We start from the raw sequence: 21,245 nt of genomic DNA, 5'->3' as shown, positions 1-21,245 counted from the left end.
GTGAAAGTGGTCTGTGGAAAAAGGGAGTTTCATTTTATACCAATCAGAATTGACAGACAAAGTACTATTTGGAGGGCTTTTATTATGTAATGCAACATCAGAACGTCCTGAAATCGGTTGAGTGATACCCTGTGGGAGTGGACTGTTAATCTGAATTGAAACTGGTCTGTGGAAACATGGAATCTCCTTTTTAGAGCTATTCAAAATTGACAAAACTGGTCTAGAATTTTTGGAGGGCTTTTATTTGGTAATGAAACATCAGATCGTCTTGAAACTGGTTGAGTGACACCTTGGGGTAGTGGACTATTAATCTGAATTTAAATTGTTCTGTGGAAAAAGGGAGTTTCCTTTTTAGAGCTACCTAAAATCAAAGACAAAACTGGTCATATATGAGTTTTTGGAGGGCTTTAATTTTGTAATGCAACATCAGATCGTCTTGAAACTGGTTGAGTGACACCCTGGGGTAGTGGACTATTAATCTGAATTGAAATTGTTCTGTGGAAAAAGGAAGTTTCCTTTTTAGAGCTACCGAAAATCAAAGACAAAACCGGTCATTTATGAGTTTTTGGAGGGCTTTAATTTTGTAATGCAACATCAGATCGTCTTGAATCTGGTTGGGATTCACCCTGGGGCAGTGGACTATTAATCTGAATTGAAACTGTTCTGTGGAAATAGGGAGTTTCCTTTTTAGAGATATCCAAAATCACAGGCAGAAGAAGTAGAATATGAGATTTGGAAAGCTTTTATTATGTAATGCAACATCAGATCGTCTTGAAACTGGTTGAGTGACACCCTGGGGTAGTGGTCTGTCAATCTGAATTGAAATTGTTCCGTGGAAACAGGGTGTTTCCTTTTTAGAGCTACCTAAAATCAAAGACAAAACTGGTCATATATGAGTTTTTGGAGGGCTTTAATTTTGTAATGCAACATCAGGGCCACGTTCAGCCCCGAAAAAACGGTGCAAAACGTTTATTAAATGGAAACGGTGGTTCGTTGAACACCTTGTTCTGATGACACAAGAGTTACAACTATGGCAGTTGAGAAGGCCATTCTTTGTATTCTTTTTGAATAATTTTCTGAGCCTGATAAAATCGGTATAAATACATTTTTAATACTGCAAAATACACTCGATGCTACAGTCACTGCCCTTGCCATCCAGAATTAAAGAGAACATCCCAATCGAGTGAAGGGATTTGTGGAAACTGTGGTTCCTAATTATTGTGATCCAACATTTGCCTCGCATTTCAGGATGAAAAGAAATTTCAGGTGAAGGATAAACCACTTCTTACCTCCGAGACTGTGTTATGATCTATATGACCTTATTATTTTTATTGTGAGTATTAGGCTTATCATTATTGCTGATCACTGTTGTTGTGCTATGATATTGTAATATTTACCATTATATAATCAGAGGAGCATAGACAAGTTTATGAAAGTGTCAGTCCACAATACAATAGCAAAATAAATAAATATGTATAGTATTTTTATGTTACATTAATCAGTGTCTAGCACACCTTCATGAGGAAAGGATATGGACCAGAAGACATTGCAATTACTACATGATATTTAGACAGACTTAAATAAGTTCCAGATCTATACTTGTGCTCTTATTATTTCAGTTATTTTGTCTTTAATGTAAATAAACATGTGCAAGCAATATACTTGCTCTTGTGAATTTATTTTGATGTTAATTACATTTATTTACAAATTCATCATCATCATGTTGATACGCTATGTTACTATAAAACTCTTACGACTAACATGTCTTCTAATATCTTCAATTGTTGCGTATACCGAGCTGCAGCGGACACATTTCTGAACGACTTCACTTGGCCCCATTGTGCCCCATTGTGCGTCTATTTAATACCGCGTGGTTTATACACATGTTGCTGCTGATTGGGCTGACATTTCTGACACACCCACCAAAGAAGAGAAAATGTATCTCAAACCCCGTTGCACACCGTTTCCAGGAAACATGGCGTTCAACCTGGAAACCGGAGCAAAACGTTGGACACTGGTGTGAGCCTGAACGTGCCCCAGATCGTCTTCAAACTGGTTGAGTGACACCTTGGGGTAGTGGACTATTAATCTGAATTGAAATTGTTCTGTGGAAACAGGGAGTTTCCTTTTTAGAGCTACCTAAAATCAAAGACAAAACTGGTCATATATGAGATTTTGGAATAGAAAATCAGACAGTCCTGACTTTGGGAAAACGAAATGTCGTGCCTCGCAGGACCACGGTGCTACATAAATACAGACATACAACAATGAAGTAAAAAAACATTTTAAACCTATAAAAAACACTACAAACCTATACACCTATACACTATAAACCTATACATAACTAACCTACTGACAGATTTTAACTATAAGTATACTATATATAAATATTTACCCTATACAAACTAAAAAAAAAAAAAAAACTATATGAATGCTTCACATAAATACTGTACATGTGCAAAAAGAAACATTTTGGGTCAAGCAGCTGGCTGGGGAACAGTGCAGGATGATTTGTAGTGCATGAGCATGTAAACATACATATATTGCTGAGTCTTTTATGGGATTGTGTACACGCAGCAGTGTGTGTAAAGTGTCTAGTGCACATAGAGGAGAGCTTGTTACTATAGGTGGTTTGTACAGGCCGACTCAACTGTGTGTAGCACACTTTGAATTGCACAAAAAAGTTCCATACAGTTTTTTATTTGGTGTGATAAGGTTTGGGGTGGGGGGTGGTCCATGTTTCAGGAGGTAGGGGTTTGCCTGGGGTTTCAGAGGGGGGAGGGGTGGTTTGAGTTCAGGGCTCTCACAGCCTGGGGGAAAAAGCTGTTGAGCAGTCTGGCGGAGCAGGCTCTGATGCTCCGGTACAGTCTTCATTTGGAGACGAACAGATGACATTAAAAGACATAAAAGCACCGTCTTTGGGACCCGGAGCAGCCGCTGCATCTGACCACGCCGACATCTTGTTTTCATTGTGTACTGTTAATCAAAAGTGAAACTTTTATGTGGAAACAGGGAGTTTTCTTTATTTAACTATGTGAATTTACAGATAAATATGGTTATATGCAAGTTCATGAAAGGCTTTTATTTTGTTATTTGTCATCAGTTATTTTCATATTATTTGGAAATTCTACATTTAATATTACTCAACATTTTAAGTCATTTTCATTTTATCAGACCGTTTTTTAAACATTTGTATTATTTAAAATATATTTATTTATTCGTTCATTCATTCATTTATTTATTCATTATTGACAGAGAAACTGCAGCTTAATAAATGAATGCCAGAGATTGTTTTTCCTTTGATCTGAGTTTTTACACGCTATTACCGCAACGCCTACTATATGTGCGCACCACAAAATAACGTGGCGGCTAGAATGACCGTGTTTTTCAAAGTGGAGGCTGGCCTGACCGCAGTGCACATTGCACACTATATGATAATCATCCACGCAAAACCAGGCTTGAGATGTGCGAATAGTAAACATCCACATCACCTCCGTAAACAAAGAAAGATTCAAGTTCATCTCCGCTACTTTTTGTTTTTGGAAGAAGACGCGCGTGAGGAAGCCTTGAATTTACCTCAGAAGAAGAATGCAATGCGACATGGCTTAATCCAGCAGAGGATCTCATTCTGATGAGTCATTTATTTTTACTTATATTAGTGTTACTGTGACATAAACTTGTACGCATTCACTTTTTGAACTTTTCCCAAACTATAATGCCAGACTAAAATATGTGAAATCAAATGCAACATTTTGAAGATAGTCAACCTTTCATTGCATCTAAATATTATAGACCCTATGGTACTGTAAAGAAAGATGGATGACGCGTCTCCGCTTCCTTCCATTATAGAAAAGTGAAGCCAAAACATCTCAGTGTGGCCGCTGCCATTGTGAGTAAATGACATCATTTGGAGCCTGAGTCTGCGCTGTAGAGATTTGTTTGGAGCCAGAGTCTGCGCAGTAGAGATTCGTTTGGAGCCAGATTCTGCGCAGTAGAGATTCGTTTGGAGCCAGATTCTGCGCAGTAGAGATTCATTTGGAACCCGAGTTTGCGCAGTAGAGATTCGTTTGGAGCCAGAGTCTGCGCAGTAGAGATTCGTTTGGAACCCGAGTTTGCACAGTAGAGATTCGTTTGGAGCCAGAGTCTGCGCAGTAGAGATTCGTTTGGAGCCCGAGTTTGCGCAGTAGAGATTCGTTTGGAGCCCGAGTTTGCGCAGTAGAGATTCGTTTGGAGCCCGAGTTTGCGCAGTAGAGATTCGTTTGGAGCCCGAGTTTGCGCAGTAGAGATTAGTTTGGAGCCTGAGTCTGCGCAGTAGAGATTCGTTTGGAGCCTGAGTTTGCGCAGTAGAGATTCGTTTGGAGCCAGAGTCTGCACAGTAGAGATTCGTTTGGAGCCAGAGTCTGCGCAGTAGAGTCGTGAGGTGGAGCCGCAGAATCAAACTCACGGCCAAACTCCAACAGACCCAATCAACCATGACGACACGCCCCGTTTTTATAGCATCAAATTACTAGCTAAAAACAAAATTACCACAAAAACGAACAATTGAACATATATCAGCATGATAACAGCTACCTTAATTGACCAAAATCATATTTTGGAAAATTGTATTGGAAGTGTAATTAATTTTTTGTTATGACTCAAGTCCCATTCGTTTACACGCATTCTCCAGTGATTTATTTAAGGGCATACTGTTGCGCAAAACATGATTTTTATTTAACACTGCTTTTGTAACTTCAGTAACGTAATTTTATTGACATTAGTAACTGTAATCAAATTACTTACATTTAAAATGTAACATTACATTACTGCGTTACGAGGAAAAATAATTAGAATACAGTAACGTATTACTGGGTAACACCTTATGCCTAATTCTCATTATGCATTAAAGTATTTGTGGGTTATTGTACTCTTACTGACAATAATTACATGATTTCATATTTATTTGTGAGTTTTAATTGCAAAACCTCTCAAAAAGGTCACAAATTATATAATTTCATGTATTTAATTCATGTAGTAATTTGGCCTGCTATAATCATAAATCTTCTGTGAAATCCTGGGAAGACTGTGTTTAATGTATGTACAATGTAGCATGGCCTCTTATTCCTTATTGCTGAATTGCGACATATCATATCATTGTAATGAGAATGTCAATATTCAGTGCCGTGTTCCTGAAGGCGGATGATAAACACCAGTATAATGGGAAAACACATCAATAAGTAAGAGCTTAGAAACATTCGGCTACCGTGGTCTTGCACAACTTTGTTCTCATCACGTTACACCCCAGCTTCCTCTGACCCCATTGAGACCTTTGTGACATCAGTGGTGATCAAGCACCTGTGCCTCTCGAGCTCTTTGACACCTACAGGTGCCACAGCACGTCTGTGAGTACACAGTTTGTGCTCTTCAGAGAGCTGAGACGATTTATTCCACTCAAAAGCAGCTGTGTCAACTCAAAGTCATTAAACTCAGTCCATTAAATTGATATATGATGGAAGTTATTTTAATAAATTAACTGTTTAATAAATGAAAAGTTTACCATAGAAGTTTTAAGCAGCAAAAACGGTCTTCAACATTGATAATAAATTAATAAATTGAATAAATTCAGCTCCGCTTTGAACACCATTATCACGGACACCCTTCAGAATAAACTGACACAGCTCTGTCTGTCAGTGGATCAACAGCTTCCTGACAGACAGGCAGCAGTTAGTAAAGCTTGGTCAATTCACATCCAGCACTCGTACCATCAGCACTGGAGCTCCTCAGGGCTGCGTTCTCTCCCCACTGCTCTTCTCCCTCTACACCAACGACTGCACATCTAAAGACCCCTCTGTCAAGCTCCTGAAGTTTGCAGGCAACACCACACTGATCGGCCTCATTCAGGATGGTGACGAGTCTGGTTACAGATAGGAGGTTAAGGAGCTGGCTGTATGATGCAGTCTTAACAACCTGGAGCTTAACACATTCAAAACTGTGGAGATGATCGTGGACTTCAGGAGAAACCCCCCTGCTCCCCCCCCCCCCCCCACTCACCATCATGAACAGCACTGTGACTGCAGTGGAGTCATTCAGATTCCTGGGCACCACAATTTCTCAGGACCTGAAGTGGGACAATCACATTGAGTCTATTGTCAAAAAGGCCCAGCAGAGGTTTTACTTCCTTCGCTAGCTGAGGAAGTTCAACCTGCCACAGGACTTACTGAAACAGTTCTACTCTGCCATCATTGAATCCATCCTCTACACGTCAATGACTGTCTGGTTCAGCTCAGCTACCAAATCTGACCTCAGAAGACTACGGAGGGTAGTCCGGACTGCTGAGCGAATCATTGGTACAACCCTCCCCGCTCTCCAAGAACTGTACTCATCCAGAGTGAGCGAAAGGGCTGGTTAAATCACTCTGGACCCCTCACATCCAGCACACTCCCTCTTTGAACTGTTACCGTCTGGTCAACGCTACAAAGCTCTGAGCACCAGAACAACCAGGCACAGAAACAGTTTCTTTCCTCAGGCAATCCATCCCATGAACACTTGACAATAAACGCGGAACACACAACGCTATTATACATTTATTATTACATTTATTCACCACACTTACTTATTTTTTATTTATTTATTTAATTTCAAATTTGCACATATCAGACCTGTACACGCATAATTGTCTATATTATATATTGTGTTTTTGCTGTTTTTTACATTGCCTATTTGGATATTTGTATATTATTCTTTTAATATCTGTGTCCTGTCCTGTTGCTGTCTTTCTGTTGCACTGTGGAGCTTCTGTCATTATAACAAATTCCTTGTATGTGTAAACATACTTGGCCAATAAAGCTCATTCTGATTCTGATTCTGAAAAATCAATAGTAATGGCTGGTAAAAAAAAAAAAAAAAACAGCTTTTCCAGAAATACAGTAAAATATTTTTTGAATAAAAAAACCAAAAAAAACCCCCAGATATTTTAAATTATAAGAATATTTGTCAATGTTAATGTTTTTTATTTTGAGCAAATAATGCTTTGGTGAGCATAAGAGACTTGTTTCAAAAACAATTAATTTTAATTATTCCAAATTTTATTTTGACCATTAGTGCATGTGTTATTAGAAATGGAATGACTGAGTGAGTGTGTAAATGTATTTTATTTTTTATTTTATTTTATTATTATTATGTTTTACTAACAATAAAAAAATTGTTAAAAAGGAGCCTGTTTTTGCATATGCAAACCTGACAGATGAGAGATCTGAAATATGCGCAGGTGTAGCCTAGACCCATATAAAAACTTATGCATTTTGACGGGTGTAAGAATTGGACACTTTTCAGCGTGGATGCTAATATAGTTATCCGTATAGTTCTCATACTTAGCAGGCCTTAACAAGACATATATGTGTGTACACACCTGTTGTGAATCCATATAAATAATTGGTGAGAACTGACCACATAAATGCGCAAAGTTTACAAAATTATTACTGAACTTGAAATTGTTGAAAGTACAGTATATCTCTGCCCACTTATATTATAACATGTTCAAAATGACCTCTAAGTGTATTTACGGTCATCTTGCTGTGAATCTAGACCTAAATATGGTTTGGCTGTAATCTTATACCTGAGGCAGAAATAAGTGTGACATATCGATAAGGCCTATGTTTTCAGGTCGGTGTTCATCCAAACCTTCCTAGTTTGTCCTCCCACACTCTTTGTTCACTGAAATGTGCATGAGCTCTGAAGCATTTAAGTAACACATTAGCGCTGATTGTTGTTGCCTCGTGGTGTAAAGTGTTCCGCATCTGCCAAATCCCAGCGCTGCTCTGGGCCTATTTATACAAGGATGAGCTAAGCCTGCAGATCATGAGGCTCAGCACAGCAGCTTACCATGAATCCACCATATCAGACAGCAATGGCTCAGAATGCTTTAGTGCTGACTACAGATGTTATTAATGGGTCTGCTTCATTCATAAAAGATTTGTGTATGATTTTAGTCTTTCACATAAGGATCAAGTTCTCATATTTGTTTAATATTTTTTATAGGGACCCTTGGTTGATATTAGAATTGTTTTATATGTGTCCTTAGTAAACAATATTGTGCAAAATATATAATTGTGCTATTTTTGTTGTACATTTTTTCAAAAATACATTGTTTCACAAAATATATTTGTTGTGAATTTTGTAAAAACAATAATAATAATTTTTTGAAATTTGTTCCTTTAACATTCGTTTCATAAATAATAAGGCATAAAATATATATTGGGTATCTGCCACCCTGTACTTTTATTATTAGTATTTATGATACATTTTGAATGGTTGCTTTTGTCTCTGGTTTTTGAATTTTGTCCAAGGAGTGTGAGTCACCCAGTGGTTTTCTATTTTAAAAATTCATATACCTGTAAGTATTAGGGTTGTTCTCTCTCTCTCTCTCTCTCTCTCTCTCTCTCTCCCACACACACACACACACACGCGCGCACACTCACTCAGTGTTCCTTCTCCCAGCAGAAGACTTGAGATTATTCTTAAGGTATAACTTGATTATACCTGGCTATATCGGCTTATCCTGCCCCATTATTACCTTATGGTCCAATTCGGTCTACTTTAAAACACTAAAATGTGACCAACTATTAAAATCATTGTCAATGTGATCTCTGTAAATTAAATAACTTAATCTCTGGATATGAAACATCATATGTGCCATAAGTAGTAAGTACTGTATTATTGACCATATATAGCCTAACTCACAAAGGCTTTAATTCCAGTCATACACAGCCATCTTCTTTCTTCCTAGATGTATTTTAGTGACTATAAACACCTGGAGTTTTAAAGGCCTCTGTGCCCTTTACAAAGGATAGACTGGCCCCATTTCCTCTGTGCAGGGGATTGCGGGACAGAATGTGCCAGCAAAAAAACAAATTATCTGAAACCCACTGTATAAGAGGGTAGAAGATAAATTGTGAGGTTTGAGTTTTGTAACAGCAAAAGTGCTGTTACAGAAGAAGGAAAAAAACACTAGGACACAGTGAAATATGAAAGAGAGAGTGACAGAGAACAAATGATGGAGAAAAAGAGGTTTGAGAGAGAGAGGAGAAGGGAGCGCAGGATATGGCTACATCATGAGTCAGTGGAGGGAACAGCTGAGAATGTTATACGTGACAGGTGGAGAGTGTTTGGAAGCGGGTGTGTTTATTACTGTATTTACACGCTGTGCTATGAACGTACCAGCCCTTGTGTGTTATCATTCAACATGTTTGCATGTCTCACTATGAATAAGTATTTATTAGACCCCATTGTCACAAGTCATTGTCACCTTTGCCATCTGGCTCTGTTCATACTCTCACTTTGTATTCCTTCTGTTTTTTCTTCCTTTTTCACAACCTGCTCTGGCTCACAGGAAGACCAAGTTGTGCTCCAGTGCACCGCAACTGTTCTGAAGGAGCAGATTAAACTATGTCTTTCCTGTGAAGGCTTTGGGAACCGTCTGTGCTTTCTAGAGACAACGTCAAATGCCCAGGTATAGTCATCAAAAAGTGTTGATATTCTGGGCAGGAAAGCCACTCCTCATGACAAATTAAAATGATTACATTTTTATTGTATATTTTAAATTATCTAAAAGTATTTTAACTTAAATATGCCATTTTATATACATTGTTATTGTATTATTATTTCAATATTCCTCATTACAATATCCAGTAAACCAGATTATTTTACTGTATCACAAGTTATTTTTGTCAGGCCAATACTCCTCAATGCTTAAAAAAGTAGAATAATGCTAACTTTTGTATATATTTTATATACTTTTGTAGATAGATAGATAGATAACTTTTATATATGTATTAAATAATTTGTTTTGTAACTTTGTACAGAAATAAATTGTACATGCTTGCAGACAAAGAAAATGTGCTGTGCTGCTTATATTTACAAGCACTGGTGAAAGCACATACAAAAATTTATTTATTTTGGTGTTTAAAATGTTCTTTTAATCCATTAATTATGCATGAGTCATTTGTGTATTTCTTTCGTCAAACATTTGTGTATTTCTTCATCTTCGTTTGCAGAATGTGCCGCCTGATCTGGCAATCTGTGCCTTTGTACTGGAGCAGTCGCTGTCAGTACGAGCCCTGCAGGAGATGCTGGCCAACACCGTGGATATGAACGAGGTGAGAGTCTCCATGAAGGGGAGAGAGAGAGAGAGAGAGAGAGAAAGAAGAATGGAGAGGTGGAGAGCAGGGAGAAATTCAAAAAGCAGCGGGTCAAAAAGAAAAGGAATGATGAACAAAGAATATTACATCCTTTTACAGTTTACAAATACATACAGTAAAATGTAGCCTGTAGAGCTGAAACTTAAAGTAAAAATGTGGTTTTAAAATTAAACCTAGTGAGATAACGTTAAAATTGCATAAATTGCTAATTTTTCTAAACAAACATTGTCCATCAGCGACACCAGCAGGTAAAGTTACAGTGGGAGTTTGTGTCTGACTCTCCTCCCCTGAGCCCAATGAGTTTTAACAGAGTCTCTAAAGCGGTAAGTTTGGTCGGGGGCAATTGAATGAATGGGGGAAAGTCACATGAGATGAGGCAATGCCTCCATCGTAATATGATCGGCTGTGATTGGTTCATGCGTTAAATCCTGCCTCTTGTGTTCGTGCGCATTCCAGGTTTCGCAAATCAATCTGAACGAACAATATAATGGGAAGATTAATTTAAAAAAATAAGTAAACAACTCACATACTTAGATAGTGATAGAGTTTTTAGTGAGTAATCAGCTTGGTGAAATTAAACTAAATCTCTGTGCCTGTGACCAATATTCAAGCTTTGATGACTGATGATCCGAAAAATTCAAAAATAGTTCAAAGTTAATTTGAACTTGAAAAAAAAAAAAATTTTAGAATTTTGCCTTCTCATTTTAGAACATCACCGCACACCACTGATTGATAGAATTTTTTTTTTTAATTGTATTGTCAGACTTTTGGACCCTGTTTTATCCATTTTTTATTTAATATGTGACCCTGCACCACAAAACCAGTCATAAGGGTCTAGTTTTTGAAACTGATATTTATACGTTATCTGAAAGCTGAATAAATAAGCTTTCCATTGATGTATTTGTTAGGATAGGACAATATTTGGCCAAGATACAACTATTTGAAAATCTGCAATCTGAGGGTGCAAAAAAAAAAAAAGAAATATTGAGAAAATCGCCTTTAAAGTTGTCCAAATAAAGTTCTTAGCAATACATATTACTAATCAAAAATTAGGTTTTGGTATTTTTACGGTAGAAAATTTACAAAATATAAATATTTATAAAAATATAAATAATGGAACATGATCTTTATCTTGATCTTTACTGGTTTTGAGGTGCAGGGTCACTACACCAACAGTATTTTTCTGCTCTTGATTTGAATCCTTCTCTGTTTTGTTATATTTGGGTGCATGGGGTCATCTAAAAGCCAGTCTATTAGAGTTATATTCTGGTGTTGGAGGATAGATTTGTTAGTGTAACTTAATTTCCTGTACTTTTTTTCTCTCTCCTGACCCTTCGTCTCCCTTTCCTGCCAACTTTAGGCAGTCGATTTGGATAAATGGGTATGTCTCATGTCTCATCTGAACCTCAGCACCCTTCCTCTCCTCTGTACCTACATCTCCAACTCAGTGTCCAGTGTGGATGAAATAATGCTGTAGCTCTTCTTCACCCCTAAACCTTTACTTTGTCTGGTTTGGTTGGAGTTGGAATCCCATTTGCTCTCCAAATGGCATTTCAAATGACACCTCGTCTGTGTGTATAAGTGTGCACATTTGTAAGAAAGAGAGAGAGAAAAAGAGCGAGAGAGAGTATTCCAGTGTGTAAGATGAGCTCAGTGTCACTGAATCCTGGATAAGGATATGATCTTCAGTATGGCCCACAGCACTAACACTCATTCCTGACTAATATGAAAGCCGATAAGCATGAAACCTGTGGGCCACACATATTTCCAGGTTTTAAAGGGATAGTCCACACACAAATGAAAATTCTGTTATTAATTATTCACCCTTGTGTCGTTCCAAACCCGTAATCCCTTCACAACACAAATTAAGATATTTTTTGATGAAATCTAAGAGCTTTCTGACCCCGTTTGTTGAAAAATTAGTTGAAAAATAATTTTTCTCTTTTTCACTACTAGCCTCCTGTAGTATAGTAATTTATGCTAACATCAACCTTTTCATTCCATCTCACCTCACCTAATTGGCACCATGACTGGGTGATTGTAAGTGATACAAACCTGCTGAGAAAATGCCTAAAATCCTTTGATTTGTGCATTAAAGAATTTAACAGTACTTCATTTGCCTGAATTTTACCAATATTCTTCAGTTATTTTTCAGAGCACAATGATATTTCAAATCATTACCCCACAGGTTCTGTGTTATTATTTTGACAGATCATAATAGCTAAGACATCAGCTTACCATAAAGACTGTTTCCTTAAATAAACCTTGTAACCATTTCAACATATGGAAAAAATAAAATACAGTATCTGGTAACATTTATGAAAAATATAGATTGTATTTAAAATTAGAAATATTTTAGCTAGATTTTGATAAGATGCACAAAGTGCTTTCAAGTTTTCAGGTGCTGCTCTTTCTGCATACTTTTAAAGAGACAGTTGGGTAACATCATAGATATGGACTCGTCAAACAAGACATTATGGTAAAATAATTTCATACGGTCATATATTTATATATTTTTATTTATTTATTTTAAATATACATTTCATTTCATTTCATTTATTTAGTTTGTATTTATTTAAATTACATATACTTATGCAATTTATAATCCTAAAACATATGTGTTAAAGGGTTACTCCACCCCCAAAATGAAAATGTTGTCATTAATCACTTACCCCCATGTCGTTCCAAACCTGTAAAAGCTTCGTTCGTCTTCGGAGCACAATTTAAGAGATTTTGGATGCGAACCAGGAGGCTTGTGACTGTCCCATTGACTGCCAAACAATTAACACATCTGGACACATCTGTTGTGGTGAATTCACCCAAAAATGACAATTCTGGCATGATTTACTCACCCTCATGTCGTTCCAAACCTATGACTTTTTTCTGTACATTATAAAAAAAAAAACTCTACATAAAAAACTCAAATGCAACATAAGGTTGATAAACAATGCTAGAATCTTCTTTTTTGGGAGAACCGTCTCTTTAAGGACTACTATGGTATGCTCTCTCTCTCTTTCTTGCTCTCTCTCTCTCGCTTACGTAATCATACACATAAATAGTATGAGACTATATACAAAACTCACTAATAGCAACAATAATCGTGTTCTCTTGCCTTTAATCCTTTCTGGATGTTGAGTAAAGGTAAGCCGTCCACAGGATGTGTTTGTTGTCCTCATGACGGCTGAATGTGACCTTTGACTTGTTGACTCTTCTGTTCATTGGTTGTTTCTGTACTTATGTATGCTCTCTCCATGGTACTGTAACCCACTTCCTGAGAATGTGAACTTACAGTATGTAAAGAAAATCTCTGGTAATTTATTCCTCTGTCCTTTCATAACAGTTTTTGTTTTCAGTTTGCGTCTTCTTATGTCTCACTGTTGTCGCCATGTGAAAACGGTGGAGCCCTTTCCTATGTAAAACACTGCCGTTTATCATCCAACGCTGTCCACTTTGCTGAGTCCTTACAGCACTATTTGAGTACAAAGAAGTTGTTTTAAGTTTATCTTCTCTGTTGTTCCTCAATCTCCAGTCATCTCAGGGAGGGGGACACCGAACACTGCTCTATGGCCACGCCATCCTCCTGAGACACTACCACTCTGGCATGGTGAGAGATCTACGACGGGTCCTTTTCATTATTTTCTGATGTTTAATGTGATGGCACTAATTTTAAGGAAACATGTTTTTTACCCTAAATTACAGTATCTCAGCTGCTTGACGACATCACGTTCACTCACAGACAAGCTGGCCTTTGATGTGGGCCTGCAAGAGGATTCTACAGGTACATGCTATCCACTGTTGATCAAGAGAAATGGGTAGTCCTTATATTGAATAATATTATTAATAATAATAATTATAATAATAATATATTTTTATTAGTACTAGTGGTTTATTATGTGTTTTCCTGGTTGTATTTATTTTTCTTGAGCCTAACAACAACAACTGCATAATAATAATAATAATAATAACAATAACAACAACAATAATAATAATAATAATTATTATTATTAATAGTAACAACAACAATAACAACAACAATATAAACCTGACATTATTATTATTATTATTAATAATAATAATAATAATAATGTAAACCTAAAAATATGAATGATTATTGTTATTATTGTTGTTGTATTATGTAATAATGTTAACCTGACCTTATTTATTTATTTAGTAGTATTAATAAAATACAATTAACATTTTTTTTATTATTATAATATTATAAATAAATTATTATTAATATTACAAATATCATTTTTTTATCTTGTTATTATTATATGTACAATCGTAAATGACAATTGCATTTTAAATTAGCATAATTTACATTAATAATTTTATAAGAACAGTGTTACAATTTACAACTGTAAAATGCAAAATGCAAATATAGCTGGGTTGACGGTAGCAGCCGGTAGCGTCATATTTATTGGCAGTTCACTATCAAACCCCAGACTTCAGGGATTCGAAAAGCAACAACACTGCAGTGTCCGATCCTACTATAGAAACCCAGGAAAAAGAGTATTGTCTGAACATTGTGAACCAGATGATAAAGCTAACGAATGTCTGTCTCCCACCGTCTCCTCCACAGTCTGCAAATGGCACATTTATATCACCATGAAACACATTGAGTGCCGGTGCACCTCAATGACAATCAGCTCTCTGGCTGTGCACACTTGAGAATAATCAAAAAAGAGGGAGAGAAAAAAAAACAAGACAAACAAGAACACCCAACACACAAACAATGCCCACACATCACAACAGTCACGTTGTCTTGTTAAACCTATATTTGTAATAATATGTATTTTGAATTGAATTGAATTGATTTCTTTTTACTGGACAAATTATTTGCGTCTCTGTATGTTCAGGGGAAGCATGTTGGTGGACCATCCATCCTGCATCCAAGCAGAGGTCAGAGGGTGAGAAGGTCAGGGTAGGAGATGACCTGATCCTGGTTAGCGTGTCATCAGAGAGATACCTAGTAAGACTTATTAGATCCTTAATGACCTAATAAAAATGTCAAACATGATTCTCTGTGCAGCTGACAGCTGGTATCTGTGATATCTATTGCAGCATCTGTCATACGCCAGCGGGGACCTGATGGTAGATGCCTCCTTTATGCAGACCTTGTGGAACATGAATCCGGTCTGCTCAGGCTGTGAGCTGGCAGAGGGTAAGTGTTCAGCAAATACAGAGGATTCCCAATCAAATAAAACCAAAATGTTCTGAAATATGTCTGTAATTTGTAGAGATTGATGTAACCTATCTGACTGTGTTCTGGTCTTTATATTTGCTCTCTTCAGGGTACTTAACTGGAGGTCATGTCTTAAGATTGTTTCATGGTCACATGGATGAGTGTCTGGCCATCTCAACACCTGATCAGGGAGAGGAGCAGCGCAAGTAAAAGAATGATCTATCTATCTATCTATCTATCTATCTATCTATCTATCTATCTATCTATCTATCTATCTATCTATCTATCTATCTATCTATCTGTCTATCTGTCTATCTGTCTGTCTGTCTGTCTGTCTGTCTGTCTGTCTGTCTGTCTGTCTGTGTATATTTGTGGAACTGTTTTTTGTATCCTTTGATGTATAGAAAGTTCACAAGAACAGCATTGATTTGAAATAGAAATCTTTGATCAATTTAATGCATCCTTGCTGAATAAAATAATTTCTTACAGGCTCTGAACTTTTGAACAGTGACACACACACGTATAGGGAAAGGGAAGTGGTGTGTGGCCAAGTATGGTGACCCATACTCAGAATTTGTGCTCTGCATTTAACCCATCCAAGTGTACACACAGTAGTGAACATACACCCGGAGCAGTGGGCAGCCAATGCTGCGGCGCCCGGGGGAGCAGTGGGGGGTTCGGTGCCTCGCTCAAGGGTCTCACCTCAGTCGTGGTATTGAGGGTGAAGAGAGTGTTGGTTATTCACTCCCCCACCTACAATACCTGCTGGATCTGAGACTCGAACCCACAACCTTTGGGTTACAAGTCCAACTCTCTATCCATTAGGCCACGACTGCCCCTGGGACGGACGGAGGGAGAGAAAGAGAGAGAGAGTTTGCTGGAGCAGCAGAGCTGCAGGCAAACGGATGTTTGTATAGTAGTATATATAGTATAGTATAGGAGTATATATATGTATATATATATATATATATATATATAATTAAGCAAGCTGTTTTTATTACTGTACTATCTGTATGTACAGTAAATGAAGCGTTATGATTGGCTAACCTCCTCATACTGTGTATTTCACACTGAATGCTTAACATAAATGATAGTAATGGCATTCTCTCTCTAGGATTGCACAATATGAAGGAGGGGCGGTATGTAGTCAGGCCCGTTCATTATGGAGACTTGAGCCTCTGAGAATTGGGTGAGAAAATCTCTCATCTATTAACTGTGACATAATTATTAAATTTTTTGCAAATACGTTTTGTCGTACACATCTGTTATGCCTCTGCAGCTGGAGCGGTAGCCACATGAAGTGGGGCCAGGCTTTCCGCGTGCGCCACATCACAACGGGTCGGTACCTGTGTCTGGTTGAGGAGAAAGGTCTGATGGTTCTGGATCCAGAGAAAGCCAACACCAAATTGTCTGCCTTCTGTTTCCGTGCGTCAAAGGTAGGTTTGAACTTTTATAAATAAAAAAATATTTTGCGTTTTATTGATTAGTAATTATTATTTAGTAATATTTTACTAGTTATCAAATTCTAACGGCATTTCTCATTCCTGGAGAACAGGAGAAAGTGGAGGGGGCTCAGAAGAAGCGAGACGTGGAAGGAATGGGTGTTCCTGAGATCAAGTATGGCGAGTCTATGTGTTTTATGCAGCATCTTTCCACAGGGTTGTGGCTCACATACGCTGCTTTAGATGCTAAAGCTGCTCGCCTGGGAACCATGAAGAGAAGGGTATGCAAACCACATGATCATATATCTGATGTAAAGTCTTTCAAACTGTTGCATTTCTTATGATCTTACATTTAATCCAAACTCTTTCTTTTTCTTTCTCTCAGGCCATATTGCATCAAGAGGGCCATATGGATGATGCACTGACCTGCTCTCGCTCTCAGATGGAAGAGTGTCAGGCTGCTCGTATGATTTACAGCACCACGGGCCTTTTTACACAGTTTATCAAGTACGACTGTACATCACATGCAATCTAACGTTTATTTATACTGTATACTGTCACTGAATATTGTGTAATACTTTATAGGCAGAATAAGAATTCCATGATATTCTATTGTTACATTTATTGTTTGATAAAAAGCAAAGTGAAAATATAAGCAGTATGATATTTTATTATGCATTACTTTGGTGCAGTTTTTTTATCTTATTTTTTTAAATAAAAGAATACTTTTATTAAGCAAAACATTACAAAAAAAATCATTAAATAATAAATAATTAACTTAAAATAAATTGAATAATAAATTATTAAATTATAATTAAATTATATATATTTATGCATATATATACATACATTATATGTATGTATGTATATACTGTATATATATATATATATATATAATATTTTATATTGTTTTAATCAAATAAATGCAGCCTTGATGAAAATAAGAGACTTCAGAAACATTAAACAAACTTACTGACATCAAACTTTTGGTTTGCAAGTATAAATATATATATGTATGTCTGTATAAATAAACAATTTAATGACTGAATTCATTAATTTGATGAGTTTTTTTTTTTTTTAAGAAAATATTTGTAGATAGTTGCCTTATATTTTCTTGTGTGTGTGTGTGTGTGTGTATCTGTGTGTGAATGTGCATCCATCCTCTTCTCTCTCTTGTACATCAGAGGTCTGGACTCTTTGAGTGGGAAGAACAAATCCCCCGGTCCGGTGTCCCTGCCATTGGACGGAGTGATCCTGTCCTTGCAGGATCTGATCCATTATTTTCGGCCTCCAGAGGAGGAGCTGGAACACGAGGAGAAACAGACCAAGCTGCGCTCTCTACGCAACCGACAGAACCTCTTCCAAGAAGAGGTGCGTGCGTGTGTGTGTGTATGTTTGTGCCTCTCTGTCTCACAATCAGCCATGATTCCCTTTAATTAATGTCTCTTTTCTGTTGCAGGGGTTGATCACCATCGTGCTGGAGTGTATCGACCGCCTAAATGTCTACAACACTGCTGCACACTTCTCTGAGTTTGCCGGAGAGGAAGCTGCTGAATCCTGGAAAGAGATTGTCAACCTGCTCTATGAACTGCTTGGTGACTGAATATAAATAAATATACATTCAAATTTGTAATGTTTTTGAAAGACATCTCTTATACTTACCAAGGCTGAATTTATTTGATCTAAAACACTAAAACAGTAAAAGCACTAATATTGTCAAATTTTACAATTTAAAAGAACTGTTTTCTATTTTAAAATGTCATTTATTCCTGTGATGGCAAAGCTAGTGTGTCACATGATCCTTTCTGATTTGGTGCTTAATTATTCAATCAATCATTATTAGTCCTCAGCTATTAATAATGGTTATGATTACATTTTAAAATATACTGAAATAGAAAGCAGTCCTTTTAACTTGTAATATTTCAAAATGTGACTATTTTTACTGTATTTTTTATTAAATAAATGCCATGATGTGCATAAAAGACTTCTTTCAAAAACAGCAATAAATTATTTAAATTATATATTTATTATATAACATTTATTGAATAGCATCTAAAAGGCATAATTTATGCAAAAATAAATATGCTTATATTTTTTGTTATTTATTTTGGACTGTATTGATGGATTAGATTTGTGAACGTGTCTCTATTTTCACAGCGTCGCTGATTAGAGGAAACCGTTCTAACTGTGCTCTGTTTTGCGATAATCTGGACTGGCTGGTTAGTAAACTGGATCGTCTGGAAGCTTCTTCAGGTATATATAAGACCTTCCTCCAGTACACGGTCTACAAATGCCAAAAAAATGACTAACAACCCGTCTTTAAACCTTGCCACATACTTCTTGCTCTCATACTTCTTTCTTATCTGTGGGTCTCCAGGCATCCTAGAGGTGCTGTATTGTGTTTTGATTGAAAGTCCTGAAGTCTTGAACATCATTCAGGAGAATCACATCAAGTCTATCATTTCTCTCTTGGACAAGCACGGTCGAAACCATAAGGTCTGACTGCAAACGTGATTTAGTACTACTAGCATTTATCATTTTGCTCCACATTGAAGATCTCACTGTCCTCTGCCTTTGTCTGGACAGGTTTTAGATGTATTACGTTCTCTGTGTGTATGTAACGGTGTCGCTGTGAGGTCCAATCAAAACCTCATCACAGAAAATCTGCTTCCTGGCCGTGACCTTCTGCTGCAGACTAACATCGTTAACTATGTATCAAGGTAATATCTGTTGATTTGCATCCAATTAAAAATGCTGCATTGCACCTTGTTTTCTTTTAATGCAGCTTTTATTCTTGAAGGTGCACTAAATCAAAGAAATTGAAAAGATTTCAAACCCTTTAACTACATAAATGTGACTTACTCCTTGTAGCGTGAGGCCCAATATCTTCTTGGGGACTTGTGAAGGTTCTACACAGTATAAGAAGTGGTACTATGAGGTGATGGTAGACTATGTGGAACCATTTGTGACAGCTCAGGCTTCCCATCTGCGTGTTGGCTGGGCTCTGACTGAGGGCTTCAGTCCGTACCCAGGAGGAGGAGAGGGCTGGGGTGGCAATGGTGTGGGTGATGACCTATATTCTTATGGCTTTGATGGCCTTCACTTGTGGTCAGGTAAGTGTGGTGATCTTCTATATTCTATATGTGTGAGTGTTTGTGGTCCTTAAACCATATTTTTGCTCTGTGTAGGTCATGTGTCACGTCAGGTTGCTTCGCCCAACCAGCACATCCTGGCAGCAGATGACGTTGTGAGCTGCTGTCTGGATCTGAGTGTGCCCAGTATCTCCTTCCGTATCAATGGCCATCCAGTCCAGGGAATGTTTGAGAACTTCAACTTAGACGGCCTCTTCTTTCCTGTCATTAGTTTCTCTGCTGGAGTGAAGTAATTAACATTATTGTTTTGCATTACATAACCTTTTCTTAAAAGGATAGTTCATCCAAAAATTCCCTCATGTTTAACTCACCCTCAAGGCATGCTAGGTGTATGACTTTTTTCTTTCAGACGAATCCAATCAGTTATATTAAAAAATGTCCTTGCGCTTCCAAGCTTTATAATGGGAGTGAATGGGTGTTATTTTTCAATAGTACAAAAGAAGTTCAACAAAGTGCATCCATTCATCATAAAAAGTGTCCCACATGGCTTTGGGGGGTTAATAAAGGACTTCTAAAGCGAATTGATGCATTTTTTGTAAGAACAATATGCATATTTAACATGTTATAAACAGTAATCTCTAGCTTCTGATTTTGCACATTAAACATTTGTTTATTGATTTAAAAAAAAGGAAATTAGTACTTTAGCAGGGGTACATTAAATTGATCAAAAGTGATGTTAACATAATCTGTAATGCTTCAAAATATTTATGTTTACTCTGTATGCTATTCTTTTGAACTTTAGCAAGTAATCCTGAATATTTCTATAAAAATATTGTAAGAAATGTTTTTTTGTGCACTAAATCAACATATTAGAATGATTTCTGAAGAATCATGTGACAGTGAAAACTATGGTGGCCCAGCAATGCACAACACAATGAAATCTCCACAACACAATGCATATGATCTCATTGTGTTGTGCTAATTTCGTTGCATTGCGATTTATTTCTGTTGTGTTGTGCTAATTTCATTGTGTTATGGCTTGTTTCTGTTGTGTTGTGACTTATTTCTGTTATGTTGTGCTAATTTCATTGTGTTGTGGCTTGTTTCCGTTGTGTTGCGACTTGTTTCTGTTGTGTTGTGGTTATTTCCATTGTGTTGTGCTAATTTCCATTGTGTTGTGGCTTATTTCTGTTGTGTTGTGCTAATTTCATTGTGTTGCGACTTGTTTCTGTTGTGTTGCGGTTATTTCCATTGTGTTGTGCTAATTTTCATTGTGTTGTGGCTTATTTCTGTTTTGTTTTGCTAATTGCAGCTTGTTTCCATTGTGTTGTGGATATTTTGTTGTGTTGTG

The 21,245-nt window shown here is 37.0% G+C and overlaps 1 protein-coding gene across 1 annotated transcript in view; it reads left to right on the top strand.

The window, feature by feature from the left end:
• The window catches only part of LOC306843166 (ryanodine receptor 1-like), a gene marked incomplete at both ends in the record, with an annotated part of 110,764 nt that overhangs the window by 18,262 nt on the left and 71,257 nt on the right, over positions 1-21,245 (top strand). Inside the window, 19 exons of the mRNA XM_079374465.1 lie at positions 9,368-9,487; positions 10,032-10,133; positions 11,536-11,556; positions 13,705-13,779; positions 13,875-13,953; positions 15,035-15,147; positions 15,240-15,339; positions 15,470-15,566; positions 16,475-16,549; positions 16,640-16,796; positions 16,916-17,083; positions 17,188-17,309; positions 17,987-18,173; positions 18,262-18,397; positions 18,960-19,055; positions 19,180-19,298; positions 19,389-19,522; positions 19,674-19,915; positions 19,991-20,183. Of these exons, the coding sequence (XP_079230591.1) occupies positions 9,368-9,487; positions 10,032-10,133; positions 11,536-11,556; positions 13,705-13,779; positions 13,875-13,953; positions 15,035-15,147; positions 15,240-15,339; positions 15,470-15,566; positions 16,475-16,549; positions 16,640-16,796; positions 16,916-17,083; positions 17,188-17,309; positions 17,987-18,173; positions 18,262-18,397; positions 18,960-19,055; positions 19,180-19,298; positions 19,389-19,522; positions 19,674-19,915; positions 19,991-20,183 (2,336 nt within the window). The remainder of the gene's footprint in view (positions 1-9,367; positions 9,488-10,031; positions 10,134-11,535; positions 11,557-13,704; positions 13,780-13,874; positions 13,954-15,034; positions 15,148-15,239; positions 15,340-15,469; positions 15,567-16,474; positions 16,550-16,639; positions 16,797-16,915; positions 17,084-17,187; positions 17,310-17,986; positions 18,174-18,261; positions 18,398-18,959; positions 19,056-19,179; positions 19,299-19,388; positions 19,523-19,673; positions 19,916-19,990; positions 20,184-21,245) is intronic.

Source organism: Barbus barbus (assembly GCF_936440315.1).
Source record: "Barbus barbus genome assembly, chromosome: 23".
NCBI lineage: Eukaryota > Metazoa > Chordata > Actinopteri > Cypriniformes > Cyprinidae > Barbus > Barbus barbus.
This window is presented reverse-complemented; position numbering and strand designations above follow the sequence as displayed.